Raw genomic sequence first — 20,841 nt, 5'->3', positions numbered from 1 at the left:
TGTCAGCTAGTAAAATTTTTTATTGCACTTCTGTTTGTCTGGGGTACATAAAAGATTTTATGAGTAAATCTCATTTAGTTGGAAGTCAGGAGCAACGTATGAAATTACTGTTCTGCTAGCAAGGTAATCTAGCTGTGAATATAGATTTACCAATAGAGATTTCAGACCAACACTGTATTATTGTCTCACTTGTCAACATAATTGTCTGCTAGTATTTCCATTATGAATCTTATTTCCAAGGACTGCATAATTCAAGCTTTTTAAAATTTGTATTGGACTAAAATACAGCACACATCTCATATTGAATGTTTGTATACATATAGCAGGTTTTGTCTTTCCTTTTTAATTTGGTACTTGATTCAGAGATAAGCAAACAGATACAAATCTCGTGGTTTCCAGGTACTCTTTTTTTAACTGAGCACATTAAAAACAAACAAACAAACAAACAAACAAACAAACAAACAAACAAACACCCCAAACCCACAAACTGTATACAGAAACAAACACATATAAAGGCACATGTTACTTTGTTAACTTTGAAATGATCTCTCAGGCATACAAAATAGGAGATTTTTTTTTAGAACCGTAAGTATATATAGTGCTTTACAACAGATAATGGTACTAAGCAAAAATTCTAAATAAATAATAAATATACCTTTTAAAAGAAACTGAAACCTCATGTACAATGTACAGTACAATAGTTTACAAAGATATTCACTGTAGTTATGTCATAATCTGTGACCACATATGGCCCACAAACATTTATTTAAATGTAAGTTTTAATTTAATTGTTAAAGATGAAAAAGATCTTAGCACATACCTTGTGGCCAATGTTAATACAATCTGCATCCAGGATGTTGAAGACACGTGACGTGAGTCCATCTCCTCGGTCCCTGGCCAGCCAGCATTTACAGACAAAGGTATACATGACCCCTTTCGTGGGCACAATGAGTGTTAGCTCTTCCACCAGCCAGGAGCTCTCTGGTGTGGCACCATCATGACCCAACTATGACATTCAGACAGATAAAAACATCGATTGTTCAAGGAAATAGAGAACTATCCAAGAATCCTAAAAGGCATGATCAAACCAGATGTTTTAAGAGGTAATTACAGGCAAAGCCACCATGTACTGCTAGAAATGCAGCCATCACGAGGATGGAACACAGCAGCTGTAAAACATAGCATTTCTACACAGAAGGAAGGGTGTCAGGATCCATTGCTGTTAATACTAGTGAAGGTGCTCAGGTATCATGCTGATAGGCATGGTTTTAAAACCTACACAATGTGTTTGGGGGGGGGGGGGAGGGGATATTAAATTGGCAAGAAACTATTGCTCACATTAAAACATGGTCAAGAAACTCCCCTATGGGTCCAAAAAATAAAATCCCTCTTACTGCATCACCCCCATCCACCAACAATAAAAGCCATGACCGGCCACTTATGGCTCCTCTTACTGGGAATTTTATTTGCTGCCATTCCTCAGGTACAGAATGGCCTCAGCAGACCCCATCAGCCCACATCCCCCCATCTGCATATCAATATCGATATAGATATAGTTTCCCTCTTTCCTAGCCTTGGTATGTGGCTCATTTTCTTGAGCTGTAAGCTCTTCAGGGAAGGAACAATGTCTGCTTCTGTCTTTTGTATAGGACTTAACACAATTGGGCATGAGTGTTGATCAGAGTCTCTAATTGCTACTGTGTAATACATTTAAAAAGGATCTTTCCATAGCCTAGGAATTGGAAGGCCTGGGTCCAGTTCTCTGCTCTGCCATAGACTTTGTCTCATCTCTCTGCCTTAGTTCCCCAACTGTAAAATGAGGCTAATGGTCCTTTCACAGCTCCAGGTATATTGTGAGGATAAATACACTGAGGGGATGTCTACCCTGCAATTAACACATCCCTGGCTCCCGGAGTCTGGGGCAGCTAACTGGAGCTTATAGGGCTGCAGAGCTAAAAATAGCAATGTAGACATCTGGGCCTGGGCTCTGAGACCATTTCCTTCAAAGGGCTCTGGCTCTGGCCTGTCCTGGACATCTACATTATAATATTATAGCCACCCCCCACCTGAGCCCTGAAAGTCAGAGTCAGCTGACTTGGGCCAGCCATAGCCATGCTGCAGTCTAGACATACCATCAGATACTATGGTGATGGGCCATCTGCATACCTTAGCTAGACAGCTAAAAGCTGGTGCTTAAAGCAACACAGTAACTCCAGCATGTTGCTGGGTGTTGGTTCAGTACAGTACTGGCTCATATTTAGTGATCATCATTCTTCAGCGCCTTGAAGGGTCTCCCAGCCTTAGTTTATGAAATCTGACAGTATCACAGCCAGAGATGGTACAACTGCCTCAATTGCTAATACTTGAAACTCCTCTCCCAGAACATGTGTGTGTTACTGTTAAATAACTTGGGAGATTAATCTTAGCATATCTGTATCAGCATAATTATGTATCCCAATCACCAAAAGAGAACTTCTCTCTGTCAGTCATTCTAATGAACAATCTGTTCACAAAAGGCTGGAAAGAAGAGCTGCCTACAGTTCATTATTTTCAAAGCAAAAGTTATGCATCATTAAGAGATACAGAACCCACAGCTCTCAATTTTTACAAATTATTTTCAGAACCACTCTAGTAACTGGTTTTTTTTGTTTATTATTATTATTATTATTATTATTATTTTAAAGAGTAACTGTTCCATTGAGGATGACAGGTCTGTGGCATCTTTCTCCACCCAAAAACAAATGATCGTTTTATCTGACAGTCTGAGGCATCACTCTGATTAGGAATATTATTACAATGCTAATGCCTGTGCAGCTGCAGAAAATTAGAGCTAACCATTAGGGAAATTCAAGTCTACAGTGGATGCAATATTTCTCAGATTCCGAGGGTGTGAGAGGAATGGGAATACAGCACTTGCTTTTCCACACTCTCCCTGCCATTTCTTTAAATCTGTTGTAAGATGCCAGGAATGAGGATGGTGAGGAAGTCCTAGAAAGCTGGGACAGAGTAGCTCTAGGGGAAATTCTTTTGAGACTCTTGTGACAGTCTGCTGCTCATCTCAATTCCTTACAAGTATCCCACAAGGCTTCACTCTGGGACATCTTTTGACAGCAGCATTTCAAAGCAGCTATTAACTCCCCTGATAGCTCTGATGTGGCATCATGAGGTCCCTTGCATTCAGGGCTACTGTTGCAAACCCAGAAGACCTGCAGACTTTCATGGGGGCCAGAGCTGCATTACCCAATAGGCAGACTTAGGGTACCAGCAAAGCAGGGGCAAAAAAAAAAAAAAAAAGATTTTACTGTATAGTATTGTTTTTATTTTGAATTACATATGGGGGGGGCACCATAATCTTTTTAGTGCTTAGGGCCTCTAAAGGTCTTAATCCGGCCCTGATGGGGGCCTTAGAACAATGTCTAAAACCTGAGTTAAAATTCAGTCCAGTGCTGAGTAACTGCGACAGCACAGTCTCAGTGAGGCATTCAGAACATAACTCTGGGATTCTTTAATTTTGAATTATGTTAGCAGGTTACTTTTAAGCCAGCAGGAACAGTAAATAGTTGTCATATTCCTTTTCAACATGATTCATGAAATAAGCCACACCAATGTATTGCATGGTTTTAAGTCAGTATCATACCAGAGGGCAGTCTGAACATAGAGCCATAATGATCACCAATGGAAGATTGATGATATATCTGGCTGGGATGCTGAGTGGAGCCTAAAGAAATAGAATTTCAGAGATATTTGGGTGCCTAACCCCACAGACTCCTTTGAAAAGCCTCGTCACTGTTGTAATTTCTCAGAATCTGAAGTTTCCTAGGCCCTTTACAACACAGATAATAAGGTCAGCAGCCTTCCTTTAGCAGCCTGCAGTCAAATTTCAGATGTGACACAACAGGATAAACCAAAACAACAAAAGGAAGAGAACAGACAAATGTCACAGCAAAGAGGTTACAGCATCTTGCCAGATCAAGTTCTTACTCAGCAAGGACCAGCGCCCAGCACAGAGGAGCTCAACTCTTTCTTGTACGTATCATGTCAGAAATGAATCTTGGGGAGGGCTAGTTGCCTGTCATATCAGCTCAGGAAAGACATCCCATGTATACAGGAAAACATGGATTTTTAAATAATGCTGTGATTCTCTTTGACAGTCGGAATCTAAGACACTGGGCTATTGTTCTTTATTAGGAGAAGATAATGAAGAAACATTTGAGAAAGCACTATTGGTTGAACCTCTCCAGTCTTGCACACTCTTGTCCAGCAACATCCGTGATCTGACGTGATTTTAGTTAGCCAGATGTCCACTTATTATGGGTGTGGCCAAGTTTCCCGCAGTCCCATAAAGTTTGTTTTCAGCCACCAGCCCTGGATCTCAGTGTTCTGTGCTGTTATTTAGCTCTAATTTAACCCTAAATGTCTTCTAAGAGCCCAGTAAGCAGTGGGAGTGTTGGGAATGCTGCTAGACAATGTTGAGCTCTTGCGGTCTGGCAAATTCTCTGGTTCGGCACCAGTCTGGTCCCAAGGGTACCGGTCTAGAGAGGTTCAACCTATATTCAATTTTCACCAAATGCCTGCCTGTGATATCCTGTAGTTACTAAGTGCCCACGTTATTTTTATCTCAATGTGTAAATTAAAATCATTAAAAAGTTTTAGAGATGTAGGCAAAGCAGGCAGCAAAAGACGCCTCTGATATCCCTCAAATCTTTGTTCTTTTTATCTTTATTGAAAGCAGAATTAAAATGCATTATTACAGATTGCATCCCAGTGCAGATATTACTATCCTTGCAAAGCCAGTTGAACAGAGTACAGAGGCTATCCCAGCATTTTCTGCACTACACAATGTTATTTCTGCTCATGATTTTATGCCTATAACTGCTCATGTTCTGTTAATAACAAGCTAATGCCAACTCCAAATACCTAGATGTTCCTCACCTCCACCAAATAGATAGCTAGCAGTCTTCTTCCCCTAAAGATCACAATACTGCACAAGAAAAATAAGCATACATGCCACGGCAGCCAGGACAGATTGGCCCATGAATGTCATAGCTGCGATGCAGATTAATCAGAAGACATGTTCCAGACACAGGGGACATCATGAAATGGCACATAACCATGAATGGGTAGCTATCAAAATGGAGAATCAAAGCACATTAAGAAGAACAAGTGGGAAAATGAATAGGAGGATGGATAGGATAATGATAAGGCCGATTGGGGAATTGGGAGCCCAAGTGGCTAGAGGCTAGTTTCTAAGCTGTGTTATTTCTGGACTTTTATTCTTCTTCCTCTCTCTCAATTTCACCATCACATTTCTTTTCCCCCTTTCCTTTTTATTTCTGTTATTTTCTTCCCTCTCCCTGCCCATCTCTCTTCTCACCATGCCCAGACTTCACACTTTCTGTTCTAGTTCCCCATCCCCTCTCTTTTGCCCATCATTCCTGCCCACTTCTTTCTCTCTCTTTCCCCAAACTCCTGACTGTCTCTTCTTTCATTTTTAACAGTTTGGTAGAGCCCAATACTTGCTCAGCTTACCCACTCAGGTCAGGGTTATATTAGCATATGCACATACACGGGGTGAGTGGGGGAGGTAGAAGAGTTGTGCACTTGTTTAACTTTGAAAATCTGAACCAAAAAAGCTTGGGTACAAATTGGCCCAGAGTTAATAACTAGGCACTTAGAGTGCATTAAGAAAATGGCTTGATAATAAACTAAAAGCTATTGGAAAGCACAGCTCAAGGTGTCAGCATGCATTGCTGGAATGAAAGTTAATGGAATCATTTCACTGTTCTATCATTACCTGCTGCAACCGGGTAGGCAAAGTCAGAGATTTTCAATTTGTTTAGGAGTTCTCACTCTTTTTATATTTCTTTCATTCCTCTTTCACTGGATAACAAATTTAAAAAAGGCTTTGCAGCACATCTGGGAGGATAACAGCAACAGCTGGAATACACTGACTATTGAAATCCTTAGTCCCTATGGGTTTCAGCTACAGAAAGCCTGCAGTACTTGTGGGACTTGGGTAGATTTTCTCAAGGTAGTAGTGGCCATGTGGAGTGAGAACGACACATATCTTGAAGTTTCATACTCAGTAATGGGGAGTTTATGCAAATTCTGGTCTCCCTGAGCCATAGTATGAAAAAAAAGAAAAGAAAAAAGTTCCTTTTGTAGGTTTTCTGATCTGTGCATAGTGCTTATGAGCCATGATTAATTCTCTTTGTGAGGTCCTCTAAGCTGTAAAAACAATTTCCATGTTTAGCTAGAAAATTATGCAAGATGCTTTCCTCATTGGAGGCAGCTTATAAAAACCCAGCTAGAAGCACAGCAAAAATCAGCAAGGGAAAAGGCAAATAGAAAATTGGACCATGGAAGTTTTTACTGGATCTGTGGATAAATTGTAACTGCACTGGATTAAAAAAATTATATTTGAAGATGTTAAAACAGCCATCTGATGGAAGAGCAATTGCCGTTTTGTTAGAGATGGGGCAAAACTGGAACATCAGTTCCAAAGCCATTTAAATGTTGCAGATTTTGAACTTGCCCTCTAAAGTCTTGGTTCAAAGTCAAATTCAAAACCAGGAGGGATTTATTTGCTGAGTCTGATTAAGGTGTAGTTGAAACCTTGTGAGAGAACAAGAGAGAAACCAGTTTCTATCCTTTTTGGATTCAGACACCTTCGCTTTTGCCCATCTATAATTATATCTGAACATAGTCTTAGAGAACATAGGTGAAATATGCTTCATTCAGACTCCCAAGAATCACTCTTCATTCACACCATACCTCCAATTTTTTGATCTCCCCAACATCTAATCCCATAACAGAGAACTTCTCCACTGAGCCATCAGCAAATTCTTTCTTGTCTTTGGGAAGATCTAGCCATAGCCTGCCTGTCTGCACTTTCTGAGGACCCATAATGATGGTGTAGACTCGGCTGTCGGTGCTAGAATCATATTCTGTGCCGGTACTGATGATGAGGTGGTACGGAATCACTGCAATCGACAATGTTCCATTAATCAGAAAACATGTAGAGACACACAAGGGTAGCAACATCTCAAGTACCAATGGGCTGATCCTGAAAGATGCTGAGTAATCTCACTTCCTGAGGTGCACATCACTTTGCAGGATTGGGCTGTGAATATATGCTGAGAAATTTTGCCATACACACACACACACAGGGCCAAATTCTGCACTGGTTCGCCTCCCATGCAACTTCATTCACTTTAGTAAGGTCACACAGGGTGCATGTCAGGGCAGAGTTTTTCTATGTAGAGCCGGGGTGTCCAAACTTTTTTCAAAGAGGGCCAGATTTGATGAAGTGAACATGCGTGAGGGCCAACCATTTTGCCTGACATTCTTTGAACCATTAAAATTAAATGCAAATTAACTATTTTATGCAAAGTTTATTGCAAATGGCATACTTTTCATTTTGTCACATGGATGACAAATCTAAACAGGTGTTAAATCACTCTGCCTTTCATACCTGAAGGCCAGATGAAAAAAAAAATCCAGGAAGCTGAAATATATGTCAGGAACATTGTAAAGTACATTACATATTATTGGTAATAAAGGTTGTCTGTCAATTTTTAAGTTAAAAAAATATGAACAGGAACATAACACCAAGTATACATGTTGTGTCCAAATATATTTATAACTGATTTAGACCAACTGACATTAACTGAGATTTTACAATGTATTCATCTCAATACATATGGATTCGTTGGGGGCCATAAAAGATAGATATTGCCAAATTACCTGAGGGGCCGTATTAAACGGAACACGGGCCACAATTGGCCCGCGGGCCGGACTTTGGACATGCCTGATGTAGAGTAAGGGGCTGATTTTGATTTACATTAAGGGACCTTAGTGTCAATGAGACTCGGGTGCTACATCAGAGGTGGGCAATAATTTTTGACCAGGGGCCACTTCAGAAATTTTTAAAGTGGCCCTGGGATGCCACGGAAGGGGCGGGGCCTTAGGCAGAAGAGGCAGGGCCAGGAAACGTCCATGCTTCCCCTTCCACAGACCCTGATTAGTTTGAGGGTGGGGGAGCAGGCAAAATCTTTGCCCCCTCCCCAGAGAGAACCGCCAGCAGTTCTGAACAGCTGGAGGTTCACTCTAGTCGCCCATGCCCCTGGCAGTGGGAGGAGACTTCTTGTGCTCCCTCCTGCTGCCCCCAGGTCAATCAGGGCCTGAGGAGGGGGAGTACATGAAGTCTCTCACTCCCTGCCCCTGCCCTGCAAGGAAGTGCTGTGCTTAGAGTCAAGCTTGCAGAACTTGTTTTCACATAAATTGATGGACTCAGCCTCCAGGTTCTAGCACCTAGATTTAGGCAGGAGGGAAAGCAGAAGTCTGCAGGCAGAGGAAGTGTTTCGTACCACGTAGATTATTCATTTGCGATGGTGAAGGCCACCATAACAATAGCAGTACACAAACAGATCCAAGCATCGATCAAGCCTGGTTCTATGGAGCTTATGAGATCCCATAGGATCACAGTCCCAAGTGGTATGACCGCAGGAGAAACAGAACAATTTATCTTTATCACTACAGTAGCGTGTAGCTCGAAATAAGCTACACACTATGAGCTACGCAAATCGCAGAGCTTATTTCAAGATAGCCTATTTTGAAATTTGGCTAATTTTGGAATACAGCGCTATTCCATTGAGTCCCCTAATCCTTGTGCACTGAGGCTTACAAGACAAGAATAACAAGCCCATTATTTCAAATGTATTTCGAAATAACGGGCTTGCTGTTAAGACGCTCAGAACTCTATCTTGGAATAACAGACGTTACCCCAAAATAGTGCTGCTGTATAGATGTACCTTTTCTGCCCTACTTTGGTCTTCACCAGTATCAACACATTGGCCAAAGAGCTCAAATCTAGAACATACCCGTGCATCCAGACACACACACTGGTCTCTTACATGAGCCTTCCTTTGCAGAGCCGTTCAAGCTGGGTTTCTTCTTATTCTTCACATTTGCATTGCTATCTTGGCTCTTCAAGCTGAGAGAGGAACCACCTAGACTGCTCCGTTTCCCATCATAGCCCTAATGGGAACACACGTATATGACGACAATCAGGCTCAGTGTTCACAGCATTGCCAGCTGTTCCTGCATGCTTCAAAGAGCAACATTACAAGAAATCCCTCTGGTTCACCCGAGTTTTTGCTGAGAACAGCTTTCCTAAGCATGACTCCTCATCATTTACTACAGCTCCTCCATTGATTTTACTGTAATGACCTTAATTCCACCATTTCCCTGAGTGCTATAATGAAGGCAACTTGCATGCGCTTAATGTACCTAATGAAAAATTGATTGTGACTCATCCACCCAACATGTCAGAGCAGAGCCAGATTAACTCTTGTGGGGCCAGGGGGCTAGCAGGTTTTGTGAGGCCCCCTAGGCTCTGGCACGGGGCCAAAAATGAGGGATTATTGTGCAGGAGGGAGCTGGTGAGGGTGTGGGGTTTGGGTGGAAGGGCGGGAGTAGAAGCCGGCTGGGGGTGGAGGGCAGTGTCTGGGTAGGAGGGAGGGTGCAAGGGCAGGCTACGGGTGTGGGGTTTGGGTGAGAGGTAGGGTGCAGGAGCGGGGTAGGGGTATGGGTTCTGGGCAGTGAGTAGGGTGCAGGAGTGAGCTGGGGGGGAGGGTATGGGGTCTTGGTAGGAAGTAGGATGTAGGAGTTGGCTGGGAGTAGGGTGCAGGAGCAGTTTGGGGGTGTGGAGTCTGGGCAGGAGGTAGAGTGTGGGAGGGGGCAAGGGATTGGGGTGCTTACTTGGCACAGCTCCCTGGGAAACAGGTGGTTCCGTGCAACCCTGCGCTTGCAGGCACTTCTCCCCGCCTCTCCCACTGGCCAGTGGGTGCAGCGGGGGGGGGGAGGAGTAGGTGTGCCTGCAGACAAGCACCACTAGTGGTGATGCACATGGCTCCAGCCAGGTGGGGGGAGAGGGAATGGCAGCACGCAGACCTGCTTCCTCTCCCCGCTTTGATAATCCGGCTCTGTGTGAGAGCAATGACCACAGACAAGGCAGACACCTAGAGCAGCTCCAGATTTTCTTAACAAGATGTAGCTGTTGAAGAGTCAAAGGTCAAACAAATGCCACGAAGCTGAATGGCCCCGAATGCTAACCCTGTTATGTTTTTAGCGCACTTACTGAGGATGGATTTTGTGCCATAGCCCAGTTAACACAAGAACCCTTTCCCACAACCACTTCATTTCTTATCTACTAAATCTTGTTTCATTGAGAAGGAATTAATATGAGCAATTGGGTGGGTGTGACCACAAGAACTCAGAGGACTCTGCTGGGAACTGTAATTATATTAGATGCAAGGTAGCAGTATAATCCCTGGTGCAACCCTACTTACCTCTCTGACGCTATACCCAGGGTGAGTTTGGCTCTGTTTGTTAATGATAATTTAATAGTAACTTTCAATTAAAATGTAACTGTGGTTTGTAAAGCAAAGCCCCGAAACACAACAGACTTTAATCAGCTGCAGTGCTGTGCCTTCCTGTGTAAAGGCAAGAAGTGCCTATTAACTTAATCCTGCTTGCTAATTTTAATTAATACATGTACTTTGAATTCTAATTAGCTCTATTATACTGATTAAACAATGCATATGGAGCTTTTCCAGGTGTGTTTTTAGTGTGGATGGGTGCAGGGGGAGGGGCTATGCAACCCAGAATTTTGGATTGAGAACTCCAGGAAGAGAGAAATCTATTTCTTATCCTCTGGGCAGGGACAGCACAGGCAGCAACAGTACATAATTCCCTACATCGCCTTGCCAATACACTTGGACCTGGATCTGAAGAGGGTAAGTCTCCATGAATCGTTCAGTCCTTGGCCTGTTCACTGAGACTGCAAACAATAGGGCTACGTCTACACTGGCCCCTTTTCCGGAAGGGGCATGTTAATTTCAGAAGCCGTAATAGGGAAATCCGCGGGGGATTTAAATATCCCCCGCGGCATTTAAATAAAAATGTCCGCCGCTTTTTTCCGGCTTTTAAAAAAAGAGCGTCTACACTGAAGTAGGAATAAGATCCTCCGGAAAAGGGCGCTTTTTCCAGAGGATCAGGGCCAGTGTAGACGCTCTTTTCCGGCTTTTTTAAAAGCCGGAAAAAAGCAGCGGACATTTTTATTTAAATGCCGCGGGGGATATTTAAATATCCCCCGCGGATTTCCCTACGACGACTGCTGAAATTTACATGCCCCTTCCGGAAAAGGGGCCAGTGTAGACGTAGCCTAGAAGTCAGGAACAGGACACCAGAGAGAGAACCATCAATTCATTTTACATAGACCAAAAACAGCCTGTGGGGTGATCCATTAAGGTCAGTAATGAACTGCAACCAGAAGAAAGGCCTTGCATCTCATTTTTATCAACAGTAACGTAGCAGAGCTTAGACACCCTGGTCAGGATCATTGTGTTACCACCATGAGGCAGATTTGAACCTGGAACCTTTGGAGTTTAGTGTAGGAGCCTGGACAGCTTGAGTTAGAAAGCCAGCTGGCTCTCAGTTTAGGCTGTAGTGCTCCTTTGTTCTTATCTCTCATTCTAAGTGGTCTAAGTGCCACTACGTGGGACAGTGAACTACACTAGGGCCACGTCTAGATTACATCCCTCTGTCGACATGAGGTTTACAGGATCTTTTGAAAAAGTCTGCCATTTTCAAAAGAACCACGTCTAGACCGTGGTTTTACTTTCAAAATGGTGCTTGTTTGAAAGAGCGCCATGATGCGATTATGCAAATGAAGTGGGGGATATTTTAATCTCTGCTTCATTTGCACTTTCGAAGTGCCTCATTTACATCCCTCTGTTGACAGAGGGATGTGATCTAGATGGAGCCTAGGTGTGTGAGTTACAATTGTATTAGGTGTTGTTACTGTACCTGCTCGTAAAGTGTCCGTTCTATCCTTTTGTCCTCCTTCTTTGTAGAAAGCCAGCGTTCACATAGGAAGAGGTACAATTCTTCTGTGGTTTCATCCAGAATCTCTACTTTTTCCAGGTACCAGTCAGCATTCAGCATGGTATTGTCATGACGAATCTTGATCTTGTATATAATGCCAAGGTCCACAGCCTGTATTGTGAACTTATCCTCCTACAGGATGTTTAATAGCAATAATTTTTGTTAATAGTGGTTGTTCAACAGCTAATGTATAGCATGGAATACACTTCATGTGTTAACCCAGCCTTACTGGACAGTATTTGATTAAAGTTGTAGCAGAGTTGTCTGTAAAAGATTCTGTCCTAGGAAGGAGAGGTTTAAAATGTGGTTGTGCAGTGAGAGTGACAATGTAAAAAGTCGCTCTCTTACTCAGAGTGAACAGATGTGCCGAGCACGTGGAATTGTATCTGCAGACTTTAGTGCCAAAAGTATGATTTTACTATTTACTTCTGTTCGTTCTTCAATGACAACAGAGCTAAGAAAAAGTGAGCTGGATTCTCCTTGGGTTAACACAACAACCCAACTGTTAACTACATTTCAATTGCAGCTCCAAATTCTGCTCTCATTTATACCTATGCCCTGGAGACGATGGAGCAAATTCTGCACTTGGTTATTATGCATCTACAATTGCTAGTGAAGTTAGCAGGAAAGTCATCTCTTAGGCTATGTCTACGCTGCAGGCTTCTTGCGCAAGAACTGTTTTGCGCAAGAGTTCTTGTGCAAAAGTTCTTACTCAAGAGTGTGTCCACACTGCCATGTCCTTTTGCGTAAGAGTGTCCATGCCAGTGTGGACGCTCTCTTGCACAAGAAAGTTTTGATGGCCATTTTAGCCATAGGGGTTTCTTGCTCAAGAAACCTCTGTTGCTCGTCCACACTGCCTTCTGGCGCAAGAGGGCTTATTTCTCGTGAGGAGAGGAATAACTCTTGCGCAAGAAGCCCTCTCTTCTGATGCTTTACTGTAAATTTACTTGCGCAAGAACATGAGTGCAGTGCTGACGTTCCACAAGCTTTTGCGCAAGAATGGCTGTTCTTCTGCAAACAGCCTGCAGTGTAGACATAGCCTCAGGGTATGACTACACAGGAAAGAAAACCCCACAGCTCTGAGTCTTAGTGCACAGACCAAATGGATGGAGCTTACAAGGCTGAAACTGTGGGGCTAAAAATAGCAGAGCGGAGATTCCCACTTAGGCTGTTGACAGACCTTAAAACCCAGAGAGGAAAGAAAGTCTCAGAATCCTGGCTCCAAACCTCACCTGAATATCCATACTCCTATTTTAACCCCACAGCCTGAGCCTACAAGCCCAAGTTATTGTACCCAGGCTCTGCGACTTGATAAGCAGGTTTTTCTTTGCAGTGTAGCCATATACTCAGATACAAGATAGTCTGCAAGGCTGGCTGTTGATAACTTTTAAACTGAGCACATGTGATCTGGAACTAATGGACTGACAAATTTGGAACACCATGTTGCCATTTTACTTCTCTTCTCAGAGGAGAATTACACTTTAAGAGCTTACAAAAAATGTGTCATAAGATGATGCCCCAAGATGAATGATAATGCATCTCATGGTCAGACTCACCAAAGCTGCCCTCCCTCAGAGGAGATAGAAATCAGCTTCTTAGCGGCTCGAGGGATGGTAACCATGTTTTCAATTATTAGTGCGTCCAGAGCTTACATTGTAATGAAAGAGGTGCCAGGGATCTAGCAGTTGTTTTACTTTTGTAACTGATGCAGCAAGCCCAGAGGTGCCAGGGCTACCAACTGCCAAGCCCAGAGGAGCCAGGGCTATGAACTGCCAAGCCCAGAAGTGCCTAGGCTTATCACTGGATGCTTCTAATTTTGCAACTGAAATTTAGGAGGCTTGATATGGGCCAGAACAGCCCTATCTCAGGCCTGTTCTACACTGGAGCAGAAGGTGGACCTGGGTTATGCAACTCCAGCTACGTTAATTGGGTAGCTGGAGTCAACATCTCTTAAAACACCATCCACACAGCAGGAGGCCGGTGGGAGTACAAGCTCCTGTCACCTTCTCTTATTTCTCACAGAACTATAAGTACTAGATGCTGGCAGGGGCTGCCCTCAGCATGCACTTTATGGGTCTACATCAGACCTACAAAATTGAACACTAGAAGATTGACCTCTGGAGGGTTGATCTTTTCGCGAGTGTAGACATGCCTCCAGGAACTCCAAAGAAAGAAAGATCTACCCATCTCAAGGTTTGCTATAAAGCCTATTGTAGTACACAAGCACCAACATTAAACTGAAAATGTAACATTTTAAGAGGTAAGAAACATGATCATTTGTATCAGGATTGTCAGACATGAGTTTTGATCATCCTTACAGACTAGTTCTTCTAACTAGAGAAAGGCAGTTGCAACATTTTTTCATCATTCTGCTTAAAGCCTACAATAGAGAAAGTGTGATCGGTCAGTTTCATCTGTACCTTTGCTCTTTCAAACTTGTTGGTATTAGTTTCAGACTTGCTGAGTTTTTTCTCCCCGGTGTCCCCAAGGTCTCCATATATAGTCAGGAAAACATTTGCATCTGTCCCAGCACCATAGACATCTCCAGTGAACACAGAAATCTTGTATGTATGAACTGTATAAAGAAACAAATGTCTAAATATGTTTTGGCATCAGATGAATTCTCAGAGCCTAATTCTATATGCCGAGAACATTGTAAGAAGTGCCAAGCACCTAAGAACTTCCATCTAGTTAATGTCTCCACTGTGCTTTGAACACAGAATGTGCAATTAAAGATCCTAGTATCCTTATTATTACTGGCTTCATTTAATATCAATGGAAGTTGAATAAACTCAGCGTCTTTAGGATTCTGAATCTGTTCTCCACTGCACATGAGAGGGATAAGTGGTCTGGAGTTGTGGATTCTTAATATGGTACTCTGTCATTCACAATGAAGCTTTAGGGCTTTCAATATGCAATTACCACCAGAGTTAATAGGACTTACCTGTATAAATTCCTTATACTGAGAGAAGACAACAGACTCTGGAATCTTCTTTCTTGGACAATATTTAATTAAAGACATGTTGGAGCTCTACTGTTTAAATATCTTCTTTGCTATGCTCGCTTAACAGTGATCCAATGAAATCTCATAAAAATCTTTAGGAACGGGCTTTTCTAATGTGTTAAAAGCAGCTCTCTCTGTGTATCTGCTCCACCCCATTTACATGAGAACAAACTGTGACTGAAAGAATGTTCCCTGGAAATGCAATTAGCAGCTAACAGATTTTTGCTCACATTAGTGCCATGCAACCCCAAAGAGAATCTCACTGGCAGCTTTCCATGTTACTCCCACATGATTCAAACATGAGAAGGGGAAAAAGCTGTACTTGTTATTGGCAGCACAAAAACTTGGGGGATGCAGAGTTACCATGTTTGCTTGTGGGATTCTTCTTTGTACATTAAATAGCATCGCAGAAAAGTGGTTTTTCTTGTTTATGTTTTGGGGTTTTATGCTATTTTTAAAGCCGTTTCACACTTAGCTCTCAGAATAATACAAGGGCTGCTCCATCTTCCACTGTAATCTGTAGAAAAACACCATGTGATTGCAGTGGGAGATGGATCAGGCTCATTTAACTCTGAGAACATTGGTTAGGTTTGCTGCAATTTCACTTTTTCTGCTTTGTTTTCTCACTAACCACAGAGAGCATTATGCTGCAGGAGGTGCTGTAACAAAAAATACCTTGATGGCTTGTGGTTATCAAAGATATTCTGGCATTTTTCATAAGATTAGAGGTGTGAACTATGGTGGGCTGGCCAAATTCCAAGTGGGAAGTAAATTGCAATGTACCTACTTAAATTCCACCTGCATTTTCAACTGAATAAAATGCTTTTCATGACGCTATGTCCTAAACTGTGGAGTAGAATTGCTATACTCAATTAAAAAGTACTATTACAGCCAAGAAATAGTTGTATGTTAATACTGGATGCAGTGGTTCTGTCTTTTCATGTGGTCTATGTAATCAGTTTATTAAATGTAACTCTTTGCATATAATTTCAGGAGCTCTTCAGGACAGAATGCACTACTGTAGCAATGGAAGCTCTTACTTCTTTATTATTTATATTGGGCTAGTGCCACAAATCAGCTATAAAGACAATTCAGAAGATACACTCCCTGCCTTAAAATATTTAATATTGTAAGGACTTGTCTTCACTAGAAGGTAACCTGGTGTTAGTTAACATCTGGTAACTAATGAGGTAAAATCCTAATGAAGACAAGGTAGTTTATAATTGTAATATGAGTTAGCAGATCCAGATGAACCCCAGACGCCTGTCTTGTCCTCACATTGACCTGCTAGCTCATCTTATAACTAAAAAAGGCTGTAAGGTGTGCCTACATCAGGGCTATGACTACACTACAAGTTTTCTTGGCAAAAAATATGCTAATGAGGGACTCATTTGCATCAGTTGCGATCTCATTTGCGTATTTTCTGCCGATCTGTTTTTGTGCTAGGGTTTTTGTGCAAAAACAAGAAGTGTGGACATTTTCTTTTTGTGCAAAAACCCCTTTTCCCACAAGATCGGTAAACATCCATACTGTTTGTTTTTGTGCAAAAACCCCAGCACAAAAACGGATCAGCAGAAAATACGCAAAGGAGATCGCGTAGTGTAGATGTAGCCTAAGTGCACAGGCAGAATGGCATAGTGTAAATACAAATCAGGCTGTGAAAGAGAGGGATGACTTCCATGATGGAATCGCTGTTACTTGAACTCTGAAAGATGATGGCAAGTGATACTGGCAGTTCAATTCCATTAGCTCCAAATAGGACATGAGAGGGGTAAGAATCTCCCTTTAGAGTAGAGATAACTAAATGTTGAGTCAAGGAGATGTTGCAGAGAAATTCTTAGCATCATCCAAGTTCAAGGGAGAAGTTAAGACTGAAATTTGTATTGCGTTGTTATTATTGAAATTGGAAAGCCAAACATCAGGAAGAGGGTAAATCTGGATGTAGTATAGGATTTGTATTCTCTGTTCAGAGCTGGGAAAAAACTCAACTTACTTACAGAGGGATTGAATAAGGAGTGGGTAGCTGCCCTGCAGACCAGGTCTGGGAAGGTGTTATGTACTTAAGAGGCAGTGTGAAAGAAAATCCAAAGAGACAATCATGGAAAAAAAGTTGCAAATGAGGCCTCAAGGCTGGTAGGACAGGTGGAGCAGAAGGGGTGGAGGACAATACAACAGGAGATGCGAGCAAATAACTAGAGATGTTTGCAGGGCCTGGAAGAGAAAATGTTGGAAACTTGTGTCTAAAGGGGAGTCAGCAGAGAAATGTAAAGCATGTGTGTGAGATATAATCAGAAGAGCAACCAGGGAAGATGATTTTAGTGGCTGTGTTTGCAAGGACTGAATGGGAGCATGCTGGGCATCAAAGAAGCCAGAGAACAGGAAGTTATAGTAATCCAGATAGGAGATACTAAGAACATAAAAACAGACAAACTGTGTCAGACCAAAGGTCCATCTACCCCAGTCACCTCTCTTCCAAAAGTGGCCAATGCCAGGTACCTCAAGGGAATGAACAGAATGGATAATCATCAAGTGATCTTGCTCATTCCCAGCTTCTGACAAACAGAAGCAAGGGACACCATTCCTGCTCATCCTGGCTAATAGCCATTGATACACCTATCCTATATGAATTTATCTAGCTCTTTTTGGAACCCTATTATAGTTTTGGCCTTCACAACATCCTCTGGCAAGGAGTTCCACAACTTGACTATGCATAGTGTGAAGAACTATTTCCTTTTGTTTTTAAACCAGCTACCTATTAATTGCATTTGGTAACACCTAATTATTATATTATGGAAAGGAATAAATAACTCTTCTTTATTCATTTTTTCTACACCAATCATGATTTTATAGACTTCTATCGTATCTTCCCTTGGACATCTTTTTTCCAGGTCCCAGTCTTATTAATCTCTCCTCACATGGCAGGTGTTCAACAGCCTTAATCATTTTGTTTTCTGAACTTTTTCCAATGCCAATATATCTTTTTTGGGATGAGTTGATCACATCCTCACATGGTATTTAAAATGTGGCTGTACCATGGATTTATGTAGAAGCAAAAAAATATTATCTGTCTTATTCTCAATCTCTTTCTTAATGATTCCCAACATTCTGTTTGCTTTTTTGCCTGCCACTGTGCACTGAGTGGATGTTTTCAGAGAACTATTCACAATGACTCCAAGATCTCTCTCTTGAGTGGTAACTTCTAATTTAGTCTAATTCCAATTTAGTATAGTTGGAAATTATGTTTTCCAATATACATTATTTTGCATTTATCAACACTGAATTTCATCGGCCATTTTGTTGCCCAGTCATCTAGCTTTTTCACTTAAAATAATGCAGCTTAATGACTCAATGATCATAACTGCAAATAAGCAACCTTGAGTAACATGTATCTACCTGAACTACATATTCCCAAGGATCAAGGTGGCATGGAATTTTACTTACTTTCCAGTGGTTCTTCAACTTCCTCTTCTATTTGCTTTAGTGTCCCATCTTTCGTGAGTTTTTCAGTCAAGATATCAGATGGTACAAGTTCTCTGACAATCTCGCCATCATCTTCAGATTTTGCAAGCCACCTTTGACATGGAAATGTGACTGTTTCCGAACCCTGGTGTAATATGACAATGCCACATTCTTTTTTAGAGGGAGAGCTGCAGTCAGTTGCTTCTCAGCACAACTGCCTTGGACACAACCACTAATTTGCAAGCACAGTGAATTGCATTATGTTTGTATAAACAGATTAAAAATGGTGTTAAGTGCAACAATCAGACCACACAAGTATGCAATAAATCAGAATAAATTACAAAATGGTTTTTACCAAACCAACCTGATCTCCTTTTTTGAGAAAGTAACAGATTTTTTAGATAAAAGGAAATCAGTGGATCTAATCTACCTCGATTTTAGTATGTCATTTGATATAGTACCACATAGGGAATTATTGGTTAAATTGGAAAAGATGGGGATCAATATGAAAATTGAGAGGTGGATAAGCAACTGGTTAAAGGGGAGACTACAGCGGGTCATATTGAAAGGTGAACTGTCAGGTTGGAGGGAGGTTACTAGTGGAGTTCCTCAGGGATCAGTTTTGGGACCAATCGTACTTAATCTTTTTATTACTGACCTTGGCACCAAAAGTGGAAGTGTCCTAATAAAGTTTGTGGATGACATAAAGTTGGGAGGTATTGCCAATTCAGAAAAGGATCGGGATATCATACAGGAAGTTCTGGATGATCTTGTAAATTGGAGTGATAGCAATAGGATGAAATTTAATAGTGAGAAGTGTAAGGTTATACATTTAGGGATTAATAATAAGAATTTTAGTTATAAGCTGGGGACACATCAGTTGGAAGTAACGGAAGAGGAGAAGGACCTTGGAGTCCTGGTTGATCACAGGATGACTATGAGCCGTCATTGTGACATGGCCGTGAAAAAGGCTAATACGGTCTTGGGATGTATTAGGCGAGGTATTTCCAGTAGGGATAAGGAGGTGTTAGTGCCGTTATAAAAGGCATTGGTGAAACCTCATTTGGAATACTGTGTGCAGTTCTGGTCTCCCATGTTTAAGAAGGATGAATTCAAACTGGAACAGGTACAAAGAAGGGCCACTAGGATGATCCGAGGAATGGAAAACCTACCTTATGAAAGGAGACTCAAGGAGCTTGGCTTGTTTACCTTAACCAAAAGAAGGCTGAGGGGGGACATGATTGCTCTCTTTAAATATATTAGAGGGATAAATACCAGGGAGGGAGAGGAATTATTTAAGCTCAATACCAATGTGAACACAAGAACAAATGGATATAAGCTGGCTATTAGGAAGTTTAGACTTGAAATTAGACAAAGGTTTCTAACCATTAGAGGAGTGAAGTTCTGGAACAGCCTTCCAAGGGAATTAGAGGTGGCAAAACACCTATCTGGCTTCAAGATTAAGCTAGATGGGTTCATGAAGGGGATGGTTTGATGAGATAACATGATCTTGGTAACTAATTGTCCTTTCCCTATCAGCGGTAAATAGGCCAATGGAGGGATGATAGGAGTTACTATAGAGAACTTTTCCTGGGTGTCTGGCTGGTGAGTCTTGCCCACATGCTCAGGGTTCAGCTGATTGCCATATCTGGGGTCGGGAAGGAATTTTACTCCAGGGTAGATTGGCAGAGGTCCTGGAGGTTTTTTGCCTTCCTCTGCAGCATGGGGCACGGATCACTGCTGTAGGATTCTCCGCATCTTGGGGTCTTTAAACCATTTGAGGACTTCAATATCTGAGATATAGGTGAGAGGATTATTCTAGGAGTGGGTGGGTGAGATTCTGTGGCCTGAATTGTGCAGGGGATCAGACTAGATGATCATAATGGTCCCTTCTGACCTTAAAGTCTATGGGTAGGTCTACCCTACAAAGTTAATTCGAAATAACAGCAGTTATTTTGAATTAACTTTAATAGCATCTACACAGGCAAACCGCTATTTCAAAATAAATTCGAAATAGTGGAGCCCTTATTTCGAATTTGGTTATCCTCATTCTACGAGGAGTAACACAGGATTCAAAATTGCTATTTCTAATTAAGTGATGTGTAGACACTTAATTCGAAATAGGGGGCCTCCAGCCCTTCTCAGGGAGCCCTGGTGGCCACTCTGGGCACAACCAGGAAAGCTTACTCTCCTCTCCACCAGCCCTGGAGACATTAAAGGGGTAGACCCTGGCCACAGTGCCTGTGCCAGCTCCAAGCCTGCCAGCCCAGAGCCAGCAGTGGCCACTGGGGCCCCTGACCCAGTGGTCCCAAAACATGAGCCAGCAAGCCACTGGCAGCCAGCCCTCCACTGCTCCCCAGGAGCAGTCTGCCAGCTCGCAGGAGCCTGACAGGGGCTGGAGAAGGCGGGCGCCTTCCTGGTTCAGGGTG

At 42.2% G+C, this 20,841-nt stretch overlaps 1 protein-coding gene across 1 annotated transcript in view; it reads right to left on the bottom strand.

Annotated features, from left to right (window-relative positions):
- Positions 1–20,841, bottom strand: part of LOXHD1 (lipoxygenase homology PLAT domains 1) — a 244,313-nt gene that overhangs the window by 52,241 nt on the left and 171,231 nt on the right. The window contains exons 28-33 of the mRNA XM_089779460.1: positions 18,395–18,557; positions 14,370–14,524; positions 11,872–12,081; positions 8,916–9,039; positions 6,775–6,983; positions 821–1,006 (exon numbers count right to left, since the gene is read on the bottom strand). Coding sequence (XP_089635586.1) covers positions 821–1,006; positions 6,775–6,983; positions 8,916–9,039; positions 11,872–12,081; positions 14,370–14,524; positions 18,395–18,557 — 1,047 coding nt within the window. The remainder of the gene's footprint in view (positions 1–820; positions 1,007–6,774; positions 6,984–8,915; positions 9,040–11,871; positions 12,082–14,369; positions 14,525–18,394; positions 18,558–20,841) is intronic.

This window comes from Pelodiscus sinensis, chromosome 6 (assembly GCF_052426305.1).
Source record: "Pelodiscus sinensis isolate ZL-2025 chromosome 6, ASM5242630v1, whole genome shotgun sequence".
NCBI lineage: Eukaryota > Metazoa > Chordata > Testudines > Trionychidae > Pelodiscus > Pelodiscus sinensis.
The sequence above is the reverse complement of the archived record's forward strand: the minus strand, read 5'-3'. Positions and strand labels throughout refer to the sequence as shown.